Genomic DNA, 23,211 nt, shown 5'->3' on the forward strand with positions numbered 1-23,211 from the left:
TGTATAGCCTCAACAATCCCACGAGAAGCAAAGTTAATTTCGATATCCGAAGCCCAAGTTGGGTAGTTGTGCCCATCAAGGGCGAGTTCATCGAACTCTTTATTTGCCATGTCCCTGCAGTTATAAATTAATTTATGGAGGTAAATTAAGAATCACAATGGCGATGTTGTAAGCTCAAATGCAAAATAAGAAATCACATATGATATGAGGAAATATAGATAGAAGACCTTACATTAGAGTTAATATTTTGAGAATTAGTAAGCACATTATAGATACTCTCCAAATTAATAGAGTAGATCTCCTAGTAGTGGGCAAGTAGCTTGCTGCCTAAAAGCATGGTCTCTGGGCTAATACGTTCAAAAAGAAACATACCGCAGCCAATGCCTAGGTCTCCACTACCCTATACCTGACTAATTATCAAAATCAAACTCAAATAGCCTCCTATGTTTATTTGGGAGAGCATGTATAGGCAATTATCTGAAAGATGTAGATCTCTTAGCGATGGGCAAGAAACTTGCTGCCTGTCTGTGGGCAACTAAATTCTATAAAAGAACTTAGCGTAGCCGGTGCCTAGGTCTCCATCACCCTATGCTCCAATCCCAAGAAAAGTATGTAATTTGTTTTGCCTGAGATCCAATATAATTAAGTGCAACTTAATTAAAGGATGTGCTAAGTTAAAATGCAATATTTGAAAGAAAATTGCAATTTAAAACAAAGCAAGTAAGTAGAGTATGTCTTAGAAAAATGTGAAGGCATAAATACTAAAACATGGACGGTAATTCATAAAACATAGTCTGAATTGCATAAAGGACAGACACGTATGTACAATTACCTACAACATCAGGGGTCTAAATAGTAAAGTACATAGGCACATAACACTGATGAACTGTTGAAATAGAATTACTAACTAACATAGGGACTAGAATATAAAATTCTGCTGAAAATAAAAGATAATGATAACTATTGGTACGGGCCGAAGCAACTTCGGAATCGGCCCACACCAACTTGCAGCCTGCAGAGGCCCATCCGGGAGGAGTGGCTGGCAAGCGGGCTGGTGGGGCAGACAAGGCTGGGCCGCCGAAACGGCTTGGCCCGGTCCGATCCAAAACCACCGCCGCCGTCGCAGTATAAAGGGATGAGCGGTTAGGGAACCCTAACCGCTCCAGCGCCCAACCACGGTGACCGGCAGCGCCGCCGCAACTGCCGCCACCCCACCACCATCTGGCCGCCCGCTGCAGATCCAGGAGCTTCTCAGCCCCCCTCGTTAGAGGAGGAAGCGGCGCGGCCACCCATGCCGTTGGGGAGGTGGCGGTGGCTGGTGGGGATGAGTCCCGGCCAGCGAGCAGCTGCAGCGGAGGCGTGGAGGCGGGTGGCGCTCGGGCTGGGGAAGGAGGCGGCCGATTGCAAGCGGCGTGCCGCGATGGTGCTCGCGGAGCTAGGTCCCGGCGGCGTCAGGGTAGGTAAGCGGCGGCACCGGCGTCCTGCAACGGGGGAAGGAGCCCATGGAGGTGGCTCCATCTCGATCTCATGGGCTCTTCCTCCGGCGACGTGTTGGCGATGGCGACCCGCATTGGAGCCGGTGGCGAGTCCAAGTCCAGGGGCGCGAAGCACTCCGCCGGGTGCAAAGGCACAATTGTGGTCCATCCATGGACGACGCAGAAGTGCACGTTCTGCACCTGGATGCGACGTGGTGGGTCGACGGTCAGTTGTGGCGCACTTGGTCCAGCGCTGACGTTCAGCCTCGCTCCATCTGCGCGGTAGTTGAAGGGGCGACAGCCACCAACATTCATGCACGCACCACGACAGCGGCAGCGGCGGGCGACGAGGGGGCCAGCCGAAGCAGCGGCCATGGCGTTCCAGGCGAGGAGACCACGACGCGCTCTAACGGGCATTGTACCCTGGTTGAAGGCTAGGGAACGGCGCACCAAGCGGCGGAGGAGGAACTGCTGGCGGCGAGCGTGAAGATAGCGAGGAAGATGCATGACAGAGGCGACAATAGCATCAATGGTAGGCATTGTTATCTTCAATCGTCGGAGGCCAAGGCCTTCTCGTTCTTCCTGTCGATCTTTAACTTTTTCTTTCTTTTTTCTCTCGGAGCAGTGCTGCTAACGTGTTTGAGCGTGAATGTAAACGAGAGACAATTGAGAGGGAACAATCAAACTTTATTCAAACTGATAGTATCCATTTATACAAGATGTGGAGGTGCCTCGGATGGACGCGATGTAAACCGTCGTGTCCTCCCGTGCTGACACCGGTTGTGGTAACCGCCATCGTGAGGATGGATGAGATCATCCATTAGTTCTGTAACACTTTGAAAATGTAGATTATCAGTGGAAATTTAGGAGTATCTTCCTCAGATAATAATGTTCCTAAAAGAGTACTACTTTGAAACAGAGGAAATCGACTTATCAGATTCCTATGAAGCTTTTATGAAATTGCTTTGCTCCATATGAATCTTAGAAGATTTTATGAGGTTAGGTCTAACCTCGTAGAAAAGTTCCTGTGTTTTCTCTGCGCTCCATCCAAGTAGTCCTTCCTACAGTTTTTTCTGATCTCGTTTCTTCACTCAATGGTAAGTGCTAGAGCAATTCAATCTTGCAATTTTTCTAATCCAAACGTGCATTACGTATACAGCTCTCATTGTAAACTTTCTAAAGCTTTCTGTCACTACTGATAATTCTGCATGCAAAACGGCGCGCATTTCATTGGTTGCACGCACTGCAAAGGCCATCGCAGTTAACATGATATTCTACGACGTCAGGCAGTAGGTCCAAGGAACCAGGAAGGCTTGAGTTGGTAAAGCTTTCAGAAATTTTGAATCAGAATCCACCGACCATGAATGAAATGGACGATCATGTTACAGGTACATCTGTCCACGACTGATTCCAGTAAGGAATGTTAACTGTGTTTATCAAGATTGTCTAGACGTTTCTGAATTTCTCGAAGTCATATTATTATGGCCAGGAAAAGAATAGCCTAAAGCTTTAGGAGCTTGTTGGATTCAGGCATTCAGCTCACTTGCATTGCACATTCCAATCTGTCATTCAAACGGCTATTGGTGCATCTGCTGATCTGATCTCTAGCATAAATCAAGTAACTTACAAACCCAACATAGGACAGCGATTATGTACCAAATTGGTTTCCGACCCAAATTGCCATCAGAAGGGATGTCATGTAGTTCATATCACCGCGTTGGGCCACAAGTGCCCATGAACTGCTCATAGCCCTTGCGCAATAATCCCACATCACTTGGCAAATGAATTAGGGAAATTATGTATGTACAGAAACCTTTTACTCCCTATTCCCAAGGGGGCAAAAAACCCAAACAGAACTGAACGGCGCAAAGTACTTTGCATTCTTGCATATGACCACACACAAAACCACAGGGCAAGAAAAAACCCCCACCATTTCTGAAAAGAAAAGCAGAGGGAAAAAGGGATGCAGATCCAGGGCTGAAGAACAGCTGCTGCCATCAGAAGGGAGAGTACATACGTTGTGATCTCATCGCATCAGGCAAACACAAGCCACGAATTGCTCAAAGCCCTTGCGCAATATTCCCAACATCACTTGGCAGCAAGAAGCAATAAGTACCCCTTCTGGAGAAACAAAAATACGTAGGATTAAGGGGAAAAGATGAATCACGGCACCTCCGAAGACTAGAGAGGAGAAAGGAGCCGCCATGGCTGGAGGCGGCGGCTCACGGTTGTGCCGCCTGCTGCCCGCAGGCCGCAGCGGTAGGGTTAGGGGACGGCTTAACACGTGCGCGCGTGTGCTTTCTCATGGGCTAAATTGGGCTACCAAAGATGGGCTCAAAGTGGCAACACAAAGGCGATCCATCCAAACAGAAAAAGGAAAGGCCCATGCCCCAGATGTGAGTTCACAGTTCTGACTTCTACGCCTCTCGCAGTCCTGCTTGGCTGCTTCCCGACTTCAGACTTCGACAACTCCACAGCATCACGCTCGCCTCTCGGCCACTCCAATAGTCCAATGGCGTGCTCGCTCCTCCCGCTCCACGCCCCCCTCTCCTCTTCGCCTGGTCTCCTCGCCTCCCGCCCCGCGTCCAGAGCCCTCCCTCTGTGCCCCCGCGGGCCTAGGGTTCCGCGCAACCGTCCCCCGCCCCCGCCGCGAGCGCTCCCGGACATTGCCGCGGGGGCTGCGTCGGGAATTCGGGACGCGCTCGCGGACGCCTTCCTGGCGTCGCCGCCGACGTGGCGGTCCGCCGCGGCCAGCAACCTCGCCGTATTCGTCGCCGGATCGCCGGTGCTCCTCTCCGGCCTCTCCGCCTCGGGCGTCGCTGCCTCATACCTCCTCGGCACCCTGACGTGGCGCGCGTTTGGTCCCCCGGGGTTCCTCCTCGTCGTCGCCTACTTTGTCGTGGTGAGTCGATCCGACCCGTTCTGCATTGGCCGGAATGGACTAGTTTACTGTGAATTGGATTGGTTGCTGTGTGGTATGATACATTCCCCTGATGTCGGTGATGTTGTCATTCCGTGGCTGCTGAGTAGTTGCTGCAGATCATGTTTGCAGTCTGAAGGGGCTAGATTGTACCTAGCTACGACTCACTGTTTTTGGATTGATGGACTCGGTATCGACTGCTGCTACGATTAGTAATGAATTGTCAGGCTGTTTCGCTTGTCTGATCTTCCCAGGATCTGACATGAATATTAAGAGTGAATCACTGAATTGAACCATCTTTGTGCAGGGATGTTCCACCAAGTACAACTACTTTCAAGTTTCCACATCCATAAATTCTAACTGAATTGACATGAATCCATAATTATGGCAACTTTATGTCCTTAACCTCTCTACCTATGTGAGTGGGTATTAGAGGTGAGTGCTTTCTAGTAGCCATAATAATTTAACGTTGCTTGGAAGATAATAGGGAAAATGAATACTATTATTGGCCCTATCTGTAAGCTGCTCCTGCTTTTGTTAATAAAGGACAGTCACCAATTAAGAAATCAAGGCAACAGGAAAACTCTGTTACTTAGTCCCCATGCGCAGATAATTGTGTAATCTGTGCCTGTTTTCTAGATTCTTTTGGGCAAAACCCTCTGTAGCTTGGTACTTCTTATCCTTGATAGGACTCGACGTGGCTGTTTCAAGCGTATAGCTGTATACTGATGCAGCTTAATGTGTTGGACTTGAATAGTGCTGTACTAAAACCTTATGTCCTGCTGCAATGCAAATGGACTGGGGTACATTTTGCTCCCTAGAACTATTGAAGAAAAACCTCTGTAACTTAGTTTATACAGTTTGAAAATCAAGTTCATGTACCTCAGTGGCACTTAAACTGTAGATTTTAATTTTGCAATGCTTAAGGTATAGAAGCCATGATTTACCAACATTAAAGACTGGATGAGTGGAGGCTTTTCCTCCTGGTTTTCAACATTGAATTAAAATTGGCAAGTTTTGTATGGATAGGGATGTAGTTTGTACATATTTAGCACCTCATCTTAATTCGATTATGTGTGCAGTCTATGGTTTTTGACACCATGCTATCATTTTGCATGACTTAGATTGCTTGCCTAGCTGACAAAGCCAGCTAATTTGCCTTTTCTGATGCTTTATCCATTGTTTCAATCCTTCTAGGCTACCTGTCAATGTTAATTTTTCATTTGATAAGCAGGGTACAGCAGTAACTAAGCTGAAGATAAAACAGAAGGAAGCTCAAGGAGTGGCTGAGAAAAGAGGAGGAAGGAGAGGGCCTGGAAGTGTTATTGGTTCTAGCGCTGCCGGTTGTGTTTGTGCTCTACTTTCAATATATCATGTAGGTGGTGCAACATTCTCTGAGCTCTGGAGACTTGGCTTTGTTGCCAGTTTCTGTACTAAACTAAGTGATACAGTTTCCAGTGAAATAGGGAAGGCTTTTGGAAGAACGACGTAAGTTTAGTTTTCAAGATTTCCTCCTGTAGACTTTACATTCTTTTGTAGAATGTAAGTCAAAATGGAGTCACAGTAGATGCCCAGTACTGAGTGCTCAATCTTGGTTCTTTTGTAGAATAGATACCTGGTGACAACATTTAAGGTTGTTCCTAGAGGTACAGAAGGTGCAATCAGTATTGAGGGTACACTTGCTGGAATTCTAGGATCTGTGTTTCTTGCAAGTGTTGGTTATCTTCTTGGGCAGGTACATGTTTTTTGTTTGAATTTCGGTATCATCAGAAGCATCCTCAATTGTTTAACAAGGATCGAGCTCGCTCTCATATTTCTTTTCTTTAGTATGCCAATATTTCTGTAGTTCAATAGTCAATCTGGGTCAAAGACTACGAAATCACATAATCAAGTTTTTTTTTCCTGAGCCGTACCTTGCACATCGCATTCAAAAATTTCAATTTCTACACGGAAGCTACAGTTATTTGTGAATTTTATACTTCTTACACTGGACTGTAACAATTGATACTCCGTCAATTCATTTTTATAGGATGTATTAGGATTTTAAAAGTATCTATAATACAAGATTTGGCATCAAAATGTGCATTGAATTTGACTAATTGTTGCTCAAAATTTATGAAGTTTGACTTTTCCCAATTTTTGTACGCTCTAAAAAGAAAAGGAGTGAGGTGTTATTGCTGAAGATAGCATCCTGCATTATGTTGCAGGTGAATATATCACAAGTTGCAGTATGCCTTCTTGCGTCCCAGATTGCAAATTATGGTGAGAGTTATATTGGGGCGACATTACAAGATAAGGAAGGTTTTGAATGGGTGAGTTTGCGCTTTTACCTGACAAAATACTTATTCTTTATCTACAAAGCTTGTTTAAATTTTCCAGTTAATCCATTTCTTCATTTTGCATGTTTCCTGTTTTTTTTCGCAGCGCTAACTGTATGCTGTTTGCATCATCGATGACCTGTTGCTGATCTATTAAAAAAATCAAAAGAGGGAAATCATTTAAGCATGCCATAATTGCATCTGCTACCCTCTGGACAACCATCTTATTTTCTTCTTCATTCTTTAATCCTAGGTCAATTTCAGCATAAATGAGTTAAGGGCATTCTCAGCATGTGGCTTAATGCAACCTATTATATAATCCTAGATCTTTTGTATAATCCAATATTGATGTGGCATAATGCAAAGGCCATTATATAATTTCCTCTGCTGGTATTTGTACAACTTTCGGATGTTTAGTAAAAGTGCTGCATGCCTGCACCTAATTGACAAAGAAGACATTAGCTCCCATGGCTTTCGTGATCTCTGTTTTTAGGCGTGCAAACTAATTATAGGATATATCATATATAGGCAGAGCACAATTTGCAGTTGTTAACATTGTTTTTCCTATTATATCTCCTAGCAGCTACCTAGGATTCTGTTCACAATGATCAAGAACACGTGACATCATTTGGGTTTTTCTTTTGGATGAAATTTTGTGTTGCAAAAACCACAGACCATTATCCTGACCTCACTGTTTCTTATTCTCAATGTATCATGCTTAGCTCTGTATGGTTCATGGAAAATTTTCTCTTGAAACTAATGGTGAATATTGTTCTATGCAGCTGAATAACGATATTGTCAATGTAATGAATATCTCCATTGGTGCCATATTGGCTGTTCTAATCCAGCAGTTGGTCGTGAATTGGAGCTCTTGATTTTTTCCATTTGACTTCAGCTGTGCGCTGCTTTTGTAACTTATACTTTAGTAGTAGCTACTATATTTTGCCCATCTGAAATGTAACCGTAGATTCACATTTGGGCCATTCCAACTTTCTCTAGGTTCTATTCTTTGTTAGTAGTTATGCCTACTGTGAAAATGCAAAAGTGTCTTTCCTTCAGGTACACTGAGTTTTTCTACCTGTGCCACTAACATGGTGTTTAAAGGGGTGTTTGGATATAAGGTGCTAAACTTTAACAGTGTCACATCGGATATTCGGATGCTAATTAGGAGGACTAAACATGAGCTAATTATAAAACTAATTGCAGAACCCTGTTCTAATTCGCGAGACGAATCTATTAAGTCTAATTAATCCATCATTAGCAAATGGTTACTGTAGCACCACATTATCAAATCATGGACTAATTAGGCTTAATAGATTCGTCTCGCGAATTATACTCCATCTGTGCAATTAGTTTTGTAATTAGCCTATATTTAATACTCCTAATTAGTACCCAAACATCCGATGTGACAGGTGTTAAACTTTAACAGGGGTGTTCCAAACACCCCCTAAAAGTTAGCTGTTAACTTAGTGTTTAAGTCAGCTTTGAATCGTTTATGATGTGAAACTTGCCCCACTGGCGATCGTTTGCTGAGGAGGCGAGAACTCAGAGCCTGTCACCCAGTCGGTGTGTTGCCAATGCTGCCGAGAGTACTCTTAAGATGTGTTGATTACTAGCGCTACAATCTCCAAACAGTAAACAGTGGTTCTCTTTATTTGAAGACATTCTATTTAATGATGGGACATGGTGCGTCGCGAGGTGACGCAGTTGCAGGCAGCTCCATCGTCCTGCCAAGCATCACATGGTGCTTCTTGCTTTTATGGAGAATCTTGTATAGGGCCTTGTTTAGTTAGGGAATTTGGGAGGTGCCAAATTACTGTTACAGCACTGTAGCACACTGTAGCGTTTCGTTTGTATTTGTGAATTATTGTCCAAATATTGACTAATTAGGCTCAAAAGATTCGTCTCGCAAAGTACAACAAAACTGTGCAATTAGTTTTTAATTTCATCTACATTTAGTACTCCATGCATGTACCGCAAGTTTGATGTGATGGGGAATCTTCTTTTTGCATAGTGTCAAAGTTGGGAGTTGGGAGTAACTAAACATGGCCTAGATCGGTCATCTCAGCCTGCTGCTTGCCTGCTCCCTTGCCATCGGCATCCACTAATATTTGAGTCAGACAGCTTTGGTCACATCGGCTGGGATGTGTAGTCTCGACCCACACCTGGGTTGGGGACTTCGCTTGGGGGGCCTTGCGGGGATGCATGATTCGTCTACGATTATGAGTTCGTGCCAGTGCCACTGCCACGCCGTGAGACTCTGAGCTCGCATTTGTTCCCTCCTGAATCCTGACTGGTTCGTGCGCCATTCATTATACTCCCTTTGCTTTACGTGTATTCATGTTATCTTTGCCCATGACGGTGCATTGCCGGTGCTTCTGGAGTTGTGGTTAGATACCAGTGAGGAACTTCAGGAGCTCTTGTATTTTTGGGTGGAAATGGTGGTTGTTCTTGTTTGTATGATCGCTACTTACCTGTTACTGACTTCTGATACTTTATTTATGTTTTTCTTCTGTAGCCTGCTTCATGCAGAGATGGGTTTAAGAGCGGCTGCTGAGCGAAAAGCATCTTGGAGACAAGCGCGCACTTACCGCTACGGAAAAACGACCTTTTCCAAAGCTGTGAATGACATCTTGCAGAGATGACAATGCTGCCATGCAGGCGATGCAGGTTACACGCTTGGGTTGTGAAATAATGGGGTGCTTCAGGTAATGGGCCCCCTCTCTTTTGCACTTGCATGCGGCTGATCTGATCTCCAGTGTAGGCCATAATAGCCGATCCGTCCGAAAACGATCCCTGCCACGGGCGGAAACGTAACCACCTGCCGGACCAGTCAAACTACGTACTAGCCTCGTTATACTGTAGCAAGGACCGATGGTGACATGGTGTCATGTGTGCGGTTTCCTCGTGGAAATCATGACGCGCGCATTAGTATCTGCACTGTGCATCGGTGAGCCGCTGCCCCTACTGCACAGACATACCATTTCCCCATGGCCAGCGGGAAGATCGCCCGGACGGCCCGGTGCCTGGCGGACTTCCGGTTGCTCATGTTGATGAACATGACTGTGTAACGTCGGCTGTGTTCGCGCGACCCGAACGCGACGCGAGGCCCTGGCCCCTCCCTCTCGTCCCGTCAATCGAGTTGCCCTCCCTAGTCACGAGCTACCCGTTTTATACCGCAAGGGCCTTCATGATTCATGGCGAGACTCCCCGAAGTCCCAAACCCCACAGCCGCACGCGCGCGCACCATGGTGCCAGCCTCCGTTGCCCTGCTGCTGTCCCTGCTCCCAATGGCCGTGTCCCCGGCGGCGGCGGCGGCGGCCATGGACACAGCCGAGAGGGAGACGCTGTTCCGCGTCATGGAGGCCGTGTCCTCCGACCGGGACTGGCGCGTCGAGAGCCCCGACCCGTGCGGCGCTCCGTGGCCGGGGCTTGAGTGCAAGCCGGCCGGCGCGGGCGGTGGCGACGCCAACGCGGGCGCCGCGGCGCGCATGCACGTCACCCGGCTGGACTTCGGCGTGGAGCCCAACCCGACGTGCAAGGACACGGCGGCCTTCCCTCCCGAGGTGTTCTCCCTGCCCCACCTCCAGTCCCTCTTCTTCGTCGACTGCTTCACCAACCCGGCCGCCACCACGGCGCTCGCCCTGCCGGCGCCCGCCAACCTCTCGGCCTCCGGCCTGCAGCAGCTCAGCATCCGGGCGAACCCGGCGCTGTCCGGCACGGTGCCGCCGGCTCTGGCCACCCTCCGGTCCCTCCAGGTGCTCACCATCTCCCAGAACGCCCTGGTCCGTGGCGGGATCCCGCCGGGCATCGGGGACCTCACCTCGCTCGTGCGCCTTGACCTCAGCTACAACTCCCTCTCCGGGCCGGTGCCGAGTCAGATTGGGCAGCTGAAGAGCTTGGTCGGCCTGGACCTGAGCTACAACTCGCTGTCCGGCGCCATCCCGAGACGGATCGGCGAGCTGCGGCAGCTGCAGAAGCTGGACCTCAGCTCCAACAACCTCACCGGCGGCGTCCCGGACACCGTCGCCAACCTGACCTCGCTCACCTTCCTGGCGCTCAGTAACAATGGCCTGGCTGGCCGTTTCCCTCCTGGCATCTCCGGGCTGCGGAACCTCCAGTACCTGATCATGGACAACAACCCGATGGGCGGGCCGCTGCCCTCCGAGCTCGGCGGCCTCCCCCGTCTCCAGGAGCTCCGGCTAGCCGGCTCCGGCTACTCGGGCCCGATACCGGAGGCGTTCGGCCAGCTGTCGAGCCTGACGACGCTCTCGCTGCAGGACAACAACCTGACCGGACCGATCCCGGCGGCGCTGAGCCGGCTGGGGAGGATGTACCACCTCAACCTGAGCAACAACGCGCTGGGCGGGGCCGTGCCGTTCGACGGCGCGTTCCTGAGGCGTCTCGGCGGGAACCTCGACCTGAGCGGCAACTCCGGGCTGTGCCTGGACGACCGGAGCAAGGTGCGGGGCGTCGGGGTAGGGGTCGGCGTTGGCGCCTGCCGCGGCGGCGGCGACGGTGACATCCCGTCGTCGGCGCGTAGTAGCTCCGGTAGCTTGATGACGACGAGGGGTTCCTCCCAGGACAGCCTCCTGCTGGGGCTGCTTGGGCCTGCGTGTGTGGCTTTGTCCTGCTTTTTTGCCTTGAACGAGCACGCGCCGTATTGATTGGGCTTTGTGCTCGTACCTCCTCTGTACGTATTCGTGCGTTGCAATGTTTGATTGTCAGATGATCGGAGCTTAGCAATAGCTCGCAGTACCAGTGAGCTTGCGGACTGTTTTGTTTGATGCTTTGAGCGCGGAGCACTTTTCAGGACGTGGGTACACGTGCACCTGCACACAACACTCCTGAATCCTGAATACCATTTACCTAAGCGAGAGAACACTAATGGCTTCAAACCGACGAGGCTGGTCACGACCAACAGCGGCCCAAATCGATGTTGCCTTCTTCATCTTTGCCTCCATTCTCCAACATCGATGGCCGGCGGCGCCCGCGCACTGCCCATTGCCCCCACCCTGGTCTTCCTACCGCTAGTTCCTGGCTCCCTGCCACCCGGTCCATTGGACTGCCCTTCCACAACCGACTAAGCCTTCGTTTACTTCACCCCCAACTTCCAATTTTGTCACTATTCAAAAAGAAGATTTCCCGTCACATCAAACTTACGGTACATGCATGGAGTATTAAATATAGATGAAATTAAAAACTAATTGCACAGTTTTGTTGTACTTTGCGAGACGAATCTTTTGAGCCTAATTAGTCAATGTTTGGACAATAATTCACAAATACAAACGAAAAGCTACAGTATGCTACAGTGCCGACACAGTAATTTTGGCACTCCCAATTTTGACAACTAAACAAGGCCTAACCAAGACCTTTTCTTCTACTCGTACTACTATAGCGGTCGGGGCTCGGGAGATGAACCCCGGCAACCTAAACGGAACCTTCTTTTTTATTATTTTTTTACTCTTTTACGGTACACAATACTGCTACTTAGTAGTATATAGTATAATTTTATGCTAGTGTCAAAAATAAAATCTTAGTGATGTCATTTGTATTCTTTTACCATGATACCCTTATACTACCGATAGGTGAACCCGGCAACCCTAAACGGACCTTCTTTTTATTATTTTTTTACTCTTTTACGGTACATAATACTGCTACTTAGTAGTATATAGTATAACTTTATGTTAGTGTCAAAAATAAAATCTTAATGATGTCATTTGTGTTCTTTTACTATGATACCTTCATACTACCGATACTACTAATAGTATCCAATTAATCTTAACCGTTCAAAAAATCGAACACTAATTATAGCTGTACAACTTTTTTTTTTCGGGTAACCCTAAACGGAGCCTTGACGGGCATCGAAGTCTAACGGTAGCAATAGCAACCCCCGTGCTATTTCGAGTCGTACGTCAGCCCTGTCTCACAATGTACGTTCTTCTTAATCTGCAGCACTTGATAGCTACGGTGTAGCCAGACTCACAAAGCAGGAGATACTACAAGAATTTATATCTTTACCTACAGTTTTTAGCAAGTGACCTACAGTGTTAGTACCATTAGTATATTTTTCTAAATGGCCCACAGTGTTTTCTATCTTTAGGTACAATTTTTGCAATTGCCAACAAAGTAATCCCCCACAAACTCATTACCCACGTTTTCTTGTAACTAGTGAACTAAAAAAACTATAACCGTTTGCCACTTACTGTTGGGGAAAATGTTAAGTTTTGTAGTGAGATCTTCCCCTTAATTTCCCTCTCTTCTCCCTCCTTGATTCCATCTCCATGCACTGCATGCATCTGATTATGTGAGTAGAAGGGGCTAGTCCCCTTAGGGCAACTTTAACGTATAGCACGAGGAGAGGAGCTATCATATGACATGTCATATTCCATTGTGCTCTAACGTTTAGCAAAGTGCAGCACCTTGCTGCGGGTCCACACATGGAATAAATTATTCCTCACCCAGCTTTTATACATCATGTGCTGCTGTCCTGCAGGGAAATATTGTTTAAATGTTAGCTCCGGGAGCTAACTTGAGCCACAGGTGTGATAGAATTTTAGCCTCCTTTGCCACGGCTTCTCCATAAACTTCTCCATTAGCTTCTTAAGAAGCCGTGCCAAACACCTCACTTGAAAATAGCTTCACTGTTGAAGCTCCTTAAAATATAGAGCCATTTGAGGTAGGGAGAGTAAAAAAATTGACTCCTCCTGATCTTTTGCCACTCTTATCCTTGGTGGGGCCTGCAGAAGTGAGAGGGCCAGCAGCAAGAGGTGAGGGCAGAGGTAGTCGGCAGTGGGCGGCGGAGGCAGAGGCAGAGGAGGTTGGGGTGACGGCTAGCGGAAGGCCTCGGCAGCAACGGGGGAGCAGATGCGCGTGGGGCGCCACCGGCGTGGGGAGGAAACGAGGCCTGAGGGCGCCGGCAGCGGGGAGATCGGTGTGGGTGCCGGAGGGCATGGGCACGGGCGCGGTGGGGCTGGACGGCACCGGCGGCGCGAGGGAGGTTGCCTGGAGCGGACGACGGCGCTGGCGTGGAGGACGGCAGCAGCGTTGGCGTGGAGACGAAGTGAATGGATAAAGAACAGTGGGAAGAAAAATAAAAGAGGAAGGAAAGGGAAAAAAGAAGGAAAAGAAATATAGGAAGAAAAGAGGAAAAATAAAGAAAAAAAGCTAAGGGTAGTATGGACATTTCATATTTTTGCACATTTTAAATAAACAGGAGAAGCCGTTTTGCCGAATATTTTTCCAATTGAACAAGCTAGAGTAAAAAACACCGCTCCATCGGAGAAGCCATAGGCTAACCCGCTTCGACCACAACCGTAACCCTAACAAACCAGCTCTTACGCTAGCACCTCTCCTCCAATGTTTGGTATGGGTAGGATGACATTCTCTCTCCTCCTAGCATCTCCCTCGAACACACGTTAAAGCTGCCCCCTGCAAGATGCGCCCCAACGTGTAGCTTGGTTGTTGGTTCTCATTTCATAAGTAGGGTGCTCCTATCTTTATTCCTGAACCAACGAGTGTATCTAACGCACTCAACAAGTACTAGGGGTGGGCAGAATTTTCCAAACCCAATATACTCCATCACTATATCGGATACGAAGTCGAGAAACCCGAATTTAATTAGAAAAATCGGGTATTGAGCCCTGTATTCGAACTTCTGAATTACCCGAAGCAAGTGCAGTTGCATTGATCTCCACCTCTACGTCAAAAGAAAGCTAGTAAATTGGATTGCTTGTTCATTTGATCCACCGATTCAACTTTTTGTTTTATCTATGGTCTGTTGATGTGAGTTATTATTTGATCCCCACATCATTGAGTTGTTATGTATTTGCTTGAGTTGTTATGTATTTGCGAGAAATGAGAGAGAGCATTTCAACGGGTAATTTGGGAAAAAGCCGAAGCTGAAACCGTAATTTCAGGTTTGTCAGTGCTGATGGATACCCCGAGGTAGTAGATTGGTTGGTGGGGAATCGTAGAATCTGGAACTGGAAGATAAAAGCAAGGACACAAGACACGAATTTATACATGTTCGGGCTGCCAGAGTAGCGTAATGCCCTACGTCCTGTTTGGGGTGTTGTATATTGCACCCTGCGCTTGGGTGTTGTTTGGTATTGAGGATTTCATCCTCTATTGTGGTTCTATGAGGTCTTTACCTACCGATCTAGGGACCCCTGCCCTCCTTTATATACTCCAGGGGGTGGAATTACTAGTCGGTTACAAGGTAAGAGTCCTAGTAGGATTATATGGTATGAGTCCTAATAGGATTACAAGGGAATCCTAGTAGGAGTTCGTCTTCTTCCTTCCTTGTGTGTATCCCGATAGGGTTCTCCTTTTATCGGGAGTAGATCAATACCAATTCTTATCACCCAAATTACTTGACTCGGTTTTCTTGAATTACTTGAATACCCACCCCTACCAAGAACCTTGAATTTTCGTTGACAATCAACCCCTCACATTACTAGTTACTACCATTGCAAGTTGTGTCGGTGTTTAGACACGGCAACCTATCGAGGGGTACCCAAGGTAGTGTTTTATGCATGGGGCTCACCGAGATCAGGAACTCGAAAGTGAACTCGAACACACGATTTAGATAGGTTCGGGCCGCTTATGTCGCATAATACCCTACGTCGTGTGTGTTGGTTGGATTGTATTGTATTGATTGAACTTGTTTTTGAAGGGGATCCCTGCCTCGCCTTATATTGCTGGGGGTAAGGTTACAGATCGGTTATTTACAGGAATAATAGTCGGACTTGACTAGAGAGTCCTACTCTAATTGCTACGACTAGTTTCCTAATTCTCGATTAGTTCTTGTCCTCCACACAGACCACGCCGTCCTGCACCGTAGTCTCCATGTCTAACATGTCTTGGTGTACAGCCCCGTATCTAGAACTGTCCAAACCTTCTGGTGGGCCTATAGATATATGGATGACAAGCCCCCGAGTACTTTTTAGTCAAATGTAGCAGTCCCGATTAGTTTTGTAGGCTTCTCCAACTAATTGTGAAGCTCTTCAAGAACTCCATTGGATCTCAGTCTTAATACGCACTCAAGTACTGCCACGCGGCTAGAATGTACTCAAGCCTCAGTTAACTTGGTCTTGAATCTCAACCTGGAATTTTATACGGAAGTGCGATTTCATCGCACTTTCATATAGAGTAGTCCCTGAGCCTTAGGTTAAATCGGTCAATCAGGTTGAGGGTCAATCTTCAAATTTCACATCTCTTTTGCCATAAAACTCAAAGAAAAAACTTTTTAGCCAATGGGCATGTGGCACGCAGCCTCCGAGCTGTTACACGACTAGTTTGGATATAAGGGTCAATCACTGGTCAACGTGATTGTTAGCCAACAGTAACCTTATCTCTTCCAAAAAAATTGGAAACCGTCTAGCGATAATTGCGGGCGTTTTAAAAATGAAATATTCATGTTAATCTCGTCACTATTTTTAATTGTGCCTCGGTTATAAATAATGGAGGAATTCATCCCTTCCGTTTCACCCGAGCCATCCTGCCTATTCGTTTTGCACACTGTAGCCCTAGCACCACCACTTGCCATTCTTGAGCTCGAGTGCCACCGTCTCCCCCAACTTAGCCCCCAAGCATATACGTAAGAAGACTCTCGTGTCAGCACGAATAGGGAAAAAAGCAACCTCTAGCAAGGTGGCGGAGAGCAAAAAGCGGAAGGCGGCGAAGAAGAAGGAGATCCAGTTGCCGGTGTCGAAGTATGGCAAGACCGATCAAACGACGCCGCCGAATCAAGCCTGTGCCTGGAACAAAACCATCATGAAGGAGGCGAACATCCAGACACTGGTGGATGCTGATCTTTTCCAGGAGCAGGACTTCATCACCTAGAGGGAGGCCTGCGGCAACCCATGGCCCATGGAGAGCTACACCCATGAGATGGTCATTTTCGCGTACTTCATTGAGCGAGGTTTGGCTCTTCCCACATCCGACTTCTTCCGTGGGTTGCTGAGGTATTACAATCTAGAACTAGTGCACCTCAACCCCAATTCAATCTTGCACATCGCCATTTTTGTGCACTTGTACGAGGCTTTCCTAGAAATCCAGCCGCATTTCCAACTCTTTAGGAAATCTTTTAGAGTCAAGCCCCAGGCCAGAATGGACCACACCGAAATAGTCGGGGAGTGGGGGGCATGAATCCAACTGCGGGAGCAAGTAAAAGACCTGTATTTGGATTATGAATTGATAGACTTCCACTCGGGTTGGAAGCAATGGTGGTTCTATATTGGAAATCACGAACCCTGGCTTCCCAAGGTGACCGGCCACCGACCAGTCTGGAATAATCAGTGGTTGGACAAGCTGAGTACCGCAGATAGCTTTCAGCTATCAGAGCTCCTAGAGAAGATCGTTGTGCTCAAGAGGGTGGGTCTGACCGGCATCGGTGTGGCCTTCAGCTTCATGAGAAGGCAAGTTCAACCCCTACAGCTGCGCTGCACATGGGGGTACGACTACTCAAGTCCCAACGACCCATTCCAGATGACGTCTGAGGACTTATCCGTGGATGAAATGATGGCACGGCTGAAGCGCTTCTTCAAGCACACCAGGGGCATCCCAACGTTCGTGCGATAACACTGCACCGCCAATCCAGCAAACTAAGTAAGTACTCGTGGCCTACAGCCTCCGAGTACTAATTTTTGTGTATGTTAATGTACTGACTTGTCATGTGTTTGCAGGAAGAACTTCACTTGTATTGCTCCATCCCTCCTCCACCTGGATCATATGGCTTAGACACCGCTCCATGTGTACAGACCCTTGCGGCTGTACAGAAGGCGATTGAGGAGGAGGAGGACGAAGAGGAGTCAGAGGGTTGGTCCTCCTTCAACAGCTCTGATTCAGAGGATGCTGAAAAATTTGTTGTCAAGCTTCATCTTTCAGACAAGGTGGGGTCTTCTTCCGGGACATCCAAGCGTGAAGCTGAAGATGTCATGAAAACCAGATTGGCTCTACCCCCGAAAAGAAAGCGCACTGTCGCTGTTGGGCGGGTGGCGAAGAAGTCATCAATAGCCGATGAAGTCCCACCTCTGGTAATCACATTCGAAGAAGGACGAGATGCTGAGGATCGAGGACTCATAAGTTTTTTGCTTTACCGTCGTGTCTAAATTCTGACATGGATGACTTGCCGGTAGTCGAGGAGGAGACAGAGGCGGAGAAGACGACTACGAAAGTCGTGCAGCAGGAGCTGCTGGCGACAAAGAAGATCATCAAGCTGGAGGATGAAAAAGAGCCTCCCATCTCTAGGGCCAATCCCTTCGGCGCACAGGCTACTCAAGCAGTGGAAACGGAAGCCAAGGCTAGTGAGGATCAATCTGCAATCCAGCAGGCTGCGCTGAAGAAGTTGTTGCCCACTATCAAGTATGCGCACTTGGCGGGGGACCCCTCCATAAAGATAAAGAGGTCCACCAAGTTAGTACCCGAGTACTGATTGTAACTTGATGTCACCGTGTAGCATGTTTTGACACTCGTCTTATTTAAGGAAATCCACCGACGTGGATATTGGAGGCCTGAGCCCGAAGTTCGCGGGTGATGGCGTTAGTCGCTCAGCCGAAGATCTTGTCCCAGCGCCCTCAATTCCACCGCCAGAGGAGCAGCTGGCACCAGAAGTAGGACCAGGTGTTGTATCCCTTGTCGCAGCCCTTATGCATGACGTTATAGCATCACTTAATGTCGCTGTAGTGCCAACCCCTGAGCTGTCGGTGGCCGAACCCGTCGGGGTGACTACGTCTGCTGTGGTAGCTACACTTGTAGCCCCCGAGCTGGAGGCAGAGACCGAGATAGCGATGGCCACTACTATTGGAGTCAAGGCTACATTTGTAGCCCCGGAGCCAGAAGATGAAGTCGAAGCTGCCGGGGCTCAGCAAGTGTTGGCCGCCATCCTGCCTGCTGAGGTGGGACCGTCAACTAGTCGTAATGTGGCCCCCCTCATGTCTTTGGAAACTAGTCCATCTACTAGCCAGGTGCTGGTCCCTCTTGGTGCGTCGAATGCCAAAGAGCACGAGGAGCATGAAGAAACTTGGATTGCTCCCGGGGTGGAGCTAGAGAAGATCCAGCTCCTAGCTGACCCTCTGACCACCATTCAGATGGAGGCCACATTCATGGAGATGCATCGCCTTGTAGGTGAGTTCATAGAGGTAAGTTTTGATTCTACCTTAGTCTTCAACTTAAAATCGGTACTCGTTACTTACACGAGTACCTACTCTGTTTTGCAGAAACTGATCGAGTGCTCCCGTCGGAAGTCGGAAATGATCCAAGGTTATGGAGACACCATCATACGGGCTCAAGCTCTAGAACAAGAGCTAGCCAAGGAGCGGTAGTACTCTTCCCGGCTACTCATGAAGTACAACGGCCAAGTTGTCAAGTACCGGAACCTTGTGCAAAAAACTATGGAGGAGAAAGACCTCCTTCGGAATCGCAACAAGGGGTTGAAGAACCGATTGGAAAGTAAGATGTCACTTCCTACTGGTCTTCGAATACCATTTTGCATTTGATGATCCTGACTTGCTCTTTGCTTTGTTCTTGTAGCGCTCACCAAAGAGAAAGAGGATCTCTAGGGTCGCGTCTCAAACTGGCAGAACTCGTATTACTGAGTGACAGATCAACACAATAAGTTGTCCTCTATGTATGAGACTCTGGAGCACAAGTTGGAGAAGGAGAAGAAGTTGCACGTCGATAGAGAAGTCCAACCGGTAGATATTATGACGAGCCTCCAAGCGCAAGAGGTTGAGTTGGTAGCAACCAAGCTTGCTCTGAAGGAGCTAACAGAGGCTGCTCAACCTATTGCCAATATGGTGGAACCCCTAGCGCGGAAGGCGTGGAACCCCGCCCCTTGGCGGAGATACTCAAGGATGTACCCGGGAAGATCACTGGTTATATCCAGAAGATGGCCGAGCCCGTCTCAAAGCAGTTGTTGGCCATGGTAAAGTCCTTTTACCCACAAGCTGAATTGGCTCCTGTGGCGGAGGGAACTGCAAAAGATTGCTCTAAGGAGCAATTCCAACAGTACCTGGAAGAGCTGGCTCCTATTGCTAAGGAGGTAGTCGATGAGATAAATCTTGAGTAATTGTATATAAAAACAATATGTCATTGTAATATAAACATGTCATGAAATGAAATGTAAATTATTTGAAGTCTTGTCGCAATTTCTATTGATTGTCGACTTGTTTGAATTCTTTGGTTTAGTGCATCTCCCGAACTACCCTGATAAGTTGTCGTGTGGTAGCTGTGAGTGTCTGCGCACAAGGCTACTTTTGTGAGCCTCTTCAAATACACGATGTAGAGTACACTTAGGATGCAGCCCCTTTCTGCAAAGTGCAAGTACTCGGGTATCTGGGTAGTCAGACTAATAGACTCTTCAGAACTTCGTGGACTGGCACCTATCTTTGCAACCTCTCTGGGTTGTTCGGGTGTTGTGCTGCGAAGACCTGGAACTGTAGCCTCGTTATTACAAGCTGCGGCTAGATAGATTTGTCTAGATAAGAACTCGGGTAGTATAGATAACTCCCATATTACTGACGAGTTTTTTTTTGCAAAGATCGTCAATGGATAGACTTGTCCCAAGAGCTGACTAGCTCATTTTTTGTGAATGCAGGCTTCCTTTTGCAAGTTGCTGCTTTGTCCAACGAGTTAAATAATCCAAAAGATATGTATGCAGACTTTTATTACAAGCCGCATGTAGACGATTTTTGTCCAAACAAGTTGAATAACTCGAAAAATATATGTGCATACTTGTGAATACAAGCCACAAATTGGGTGATAGTACCCATGGGAGCTGAATAATTCATCGATCTTACTTTTGCAAGTCGCAATTAGGCAGAGACTAGTCGTTTTGCGATAAAACATAACTTTGCTTTATTGAATTGTAACTATACAACTGAGGCCGATGCCCAATTTACATAAGTATGTAAACTTATGGATAGAATCGACACAAGTTCTTGATGTTCCACGAGTTGCCAGCTTCTTCACCAGTGGGAGATTGGAGCCTATACGATCCAGGTCTAGTGACCTTGGAGATGATGAAAGGACCCTCCCATGGCGAATTTATCTTGTGTAGCCCCTTGGTGTCATGGATACGTTTGAGGACCATGTCGCCTGTGTTGAACGAACGTTCTTTGATGTTGCGATCGTGATAGCGGCGAATTCCTTCAAGGTATCTTGGTGACTGAACGAGTGCTGCACAACGAGCTTCTTCGAGGCTGTCTAAGTCTAGATGCCTTGTTTCCTTAGCCACACCTTTCTCGTACTACTCAACTACTGGAGATTTCCACATGACGGTTGCAGGGAGGACGACTTCTGATCCGTAGACCAGGAAGTAGGGTGAGTACCTTGTAAGCTTGCATGGCTGTGTGCGAAGCCCCTAGAGGACATTGGGTAGCTTCGTGAGCCACTCGTCCCCTTTGGTGTTGTCAATGTCGTGTAGTCTTTTTCTTTAGAGCTTCTAGTAACATCCCATTGGCGCGTTCAACCTAGCCATTGGCGCGCGAATGAGCGATAGAGATGTATCGGAAGTTGATCCCGCTGTTCTCACAGTACTCCCAGAACTCGTGGTTGTTGAATCCACTAACTTCACTTCGATCCACCTGGTGAACTTATCGATTGCCACGAGTACTCGGTTGAAGCCCCCGGGCGCCATAGGCAGAGGGCCAATCATGTCTAGCCCCCTGCATGCGAAGGGCCACAAGGGTTGTATAGTGATTAACATGTAGGGAGGGACGTTATGTTCCTTGGCGAAGAATTGGCACCCTTGGCATCGGCGGACTAGTTCTTCGGCGTCGGCAAGAGCTGTAGGCCAGGAGAATCCTGCTCTGAAAGCCTTGCCCATAATCATTCTTGAAGATGCATGGTTGCCGCAGATGCCCTTGTGGATTTCCATCAGTATGTCTTTGTCATCTTGTCGTGAGATGCACTTCATGAGTACTCCTGATGATGTGCCTCGTCTGTAGAGCTTGTCCCCAACTAGAATATAGTTTTTGCTGCGCTGCGAGACTTGCTCTGCTTCTGTCTTGTCGGGAGGGAACTTGTGCTCCTTAATGTAGTCAATGAAGGGGATTCTCCAGTCTACATTGATCACCATAACTTCTAGGTCTAGCATATCGTGGCCTCGATCGGTGGTTTTTGAAGGTGCTGGCTCTACTATGGACGGCTTGTGTAGTTCGTGGACGAAGACCCCAGCTGGAACTTGAGCACCAGTAGATCCGAACTTGGAGAAGATGTCTACGACTACGTTGTTGCCCCAAGCCACGTGATGGAACTCTAGACTAGAGAACTTGTTCTCTAGTTTGCGTACTTCTAGGCAGTACGCATCCATGTTGTCCTTGTGGCGATCCCACTCGTCGTTGACTTGATTGATGAGTACTAGTGAGTCGTCGTAAACCAACAACCATTTGATTCCCAGCAAAACTACCATGCATAGCTCGTGCAGAAGTGCTTCGTTTTCAACTTCATTGTTGGACACCTCACAGAAGATTTGCAATACATATTTGAGTTGTTCGCATTTGGGAGAGATTAAGAGTACTCTTACACCGACGCCCTCAAACTTAAGTGACCCATCGAAGTACATGACCCAATGCTCTGGGCGTTCTGCCGGTGTTTGTACTTCGTTTTTCCGCCACTTTGCTATGAAATCGACTAGAGCTTGTGACTTGATGGCAGTCCTTGACTTAAATTCCAGGGACAAGGCTCCGAGTTCTACTGCCCACTCAGAGATTCTTCCTGTTGCATCTCAATTCTGGAGGATTTCTCCCAAGGGGAAGTCTATGACGATGGAGATGTTGCATTCCTGGAAGTAATGTCAAAGCTTCCGTGGGGTGAGTTAATATTGCGTATAGCAACTTTTGAACTGGTGGGTACCTAGTTTTTTAATCTGACAACACCTCGCTGACGAAGTAAAAGGACCTCTATACTTTGTATACATGGCCTGGTTCTGGTCTTTTGACCATGATTGCCATGCTGACAACATTAGTAGTCGCGGTGATGTAGAGCAGCAAGTCTTCATTGGGAGTAAGCGCCGTGAGGATCGGTGGCTTTGATAAGAAGTCCTTCAACTATTGAAGGGTTTGATCTGCATCCTTGGTCCACTGGAAATTATCTTACTGCTTGAATAGTTTGAAGAAGGGTAGTCCCCTTTCTCCAAGCCTTGAGATGAATCTATTGAGGGTCCCCATGCATCCAGTCAGCTTCTGGATGTTTTTGATGCACGATGGGGCATGCAAATTTGTGATGGCGACGATCTTCTCGGGATTAGCTTCGATTCCTCGATGACTGATGATGAACCTAAGGAATTTTTCGGAGGGTACACCGAACACACAAATTTTGTTGGGTTTAGTTTCCACCGGAAGCTTCGCAAGCTTGCAATGATTTCTTCAAGATTCGCAATCAAGTCCTCAAGATTTCTGGCCTTTACAACCACGCCATCCACATAAGCCGCTACGTTGCGGTGTAGCTGTTTCTTGAAGCACTCCTGCATGGCTCATTGATATGTGGCGCCTGC

General features: G+C 47.7%; 2 protein-coding genes across 2 annotated transcripts; both read left to right on the forward strand.

Moving 5' to 3' along the window:
• The first annotated feature begins 3,916 nt into the window (after positions 1–3,916).
• On the forward strand, positions 3,917–7,775 carry LOC101756371 (protein VTE6, chloroplastic). The gene is made up of 5 exons (XM_004969769.2): positions 3,917–4,377; positions 5,630–5,883; positions 6,007–6,130; positions 6,603–6,707; positions 7,496–7,775. Exons 1-5 carry the CDS (start codon positions 3,988–3,990, stop codon positions 7,586–7,588), a joined length of 966 nt encoding a protein of 321 aa, XP_004969826.1. The 5' UTR covers positions 3,917–3,987; the 3' UTR covers positions 7,589–7,775.
• A 2,024-nt stretch (positions 7,776–9,799) lies between these two features.
• LOC101756782 (piriformospora indica-insensitive protein 2) lies at positions 9,800–11,455 on the forward strand. The gene has a single exon (XM_004969770.2). The coding sequence runs from the start codon at positions 9,911–9,913 to the stop codon at positions 11,378–11,380; it is 1,470 nt and encodes a 489-aa protein (XP_004969827.2). The 5' UTR covers positions 9,800–9,910; the 3' UTR covers positions 11,381–11,455.
• Positions 11,456–23,211: the final 11,756 nt, after the last annotated feature.

Source organism: Setaria italica, chromosome V (genome assembly GCF_000263155.2).
Source record: "Setaria italica strain Yugu1 chromosome V, Setaria_italica_v2.0, whole genome shotgun sequence".
In the NCBI taxonomy this organism is placed as follows: domain Eukaryota; kingdom Viridiplantae; phylum Streptophyta; class Magnoliopsida; order Poales; family Poaceae; genus Setaria; species Setaria italica.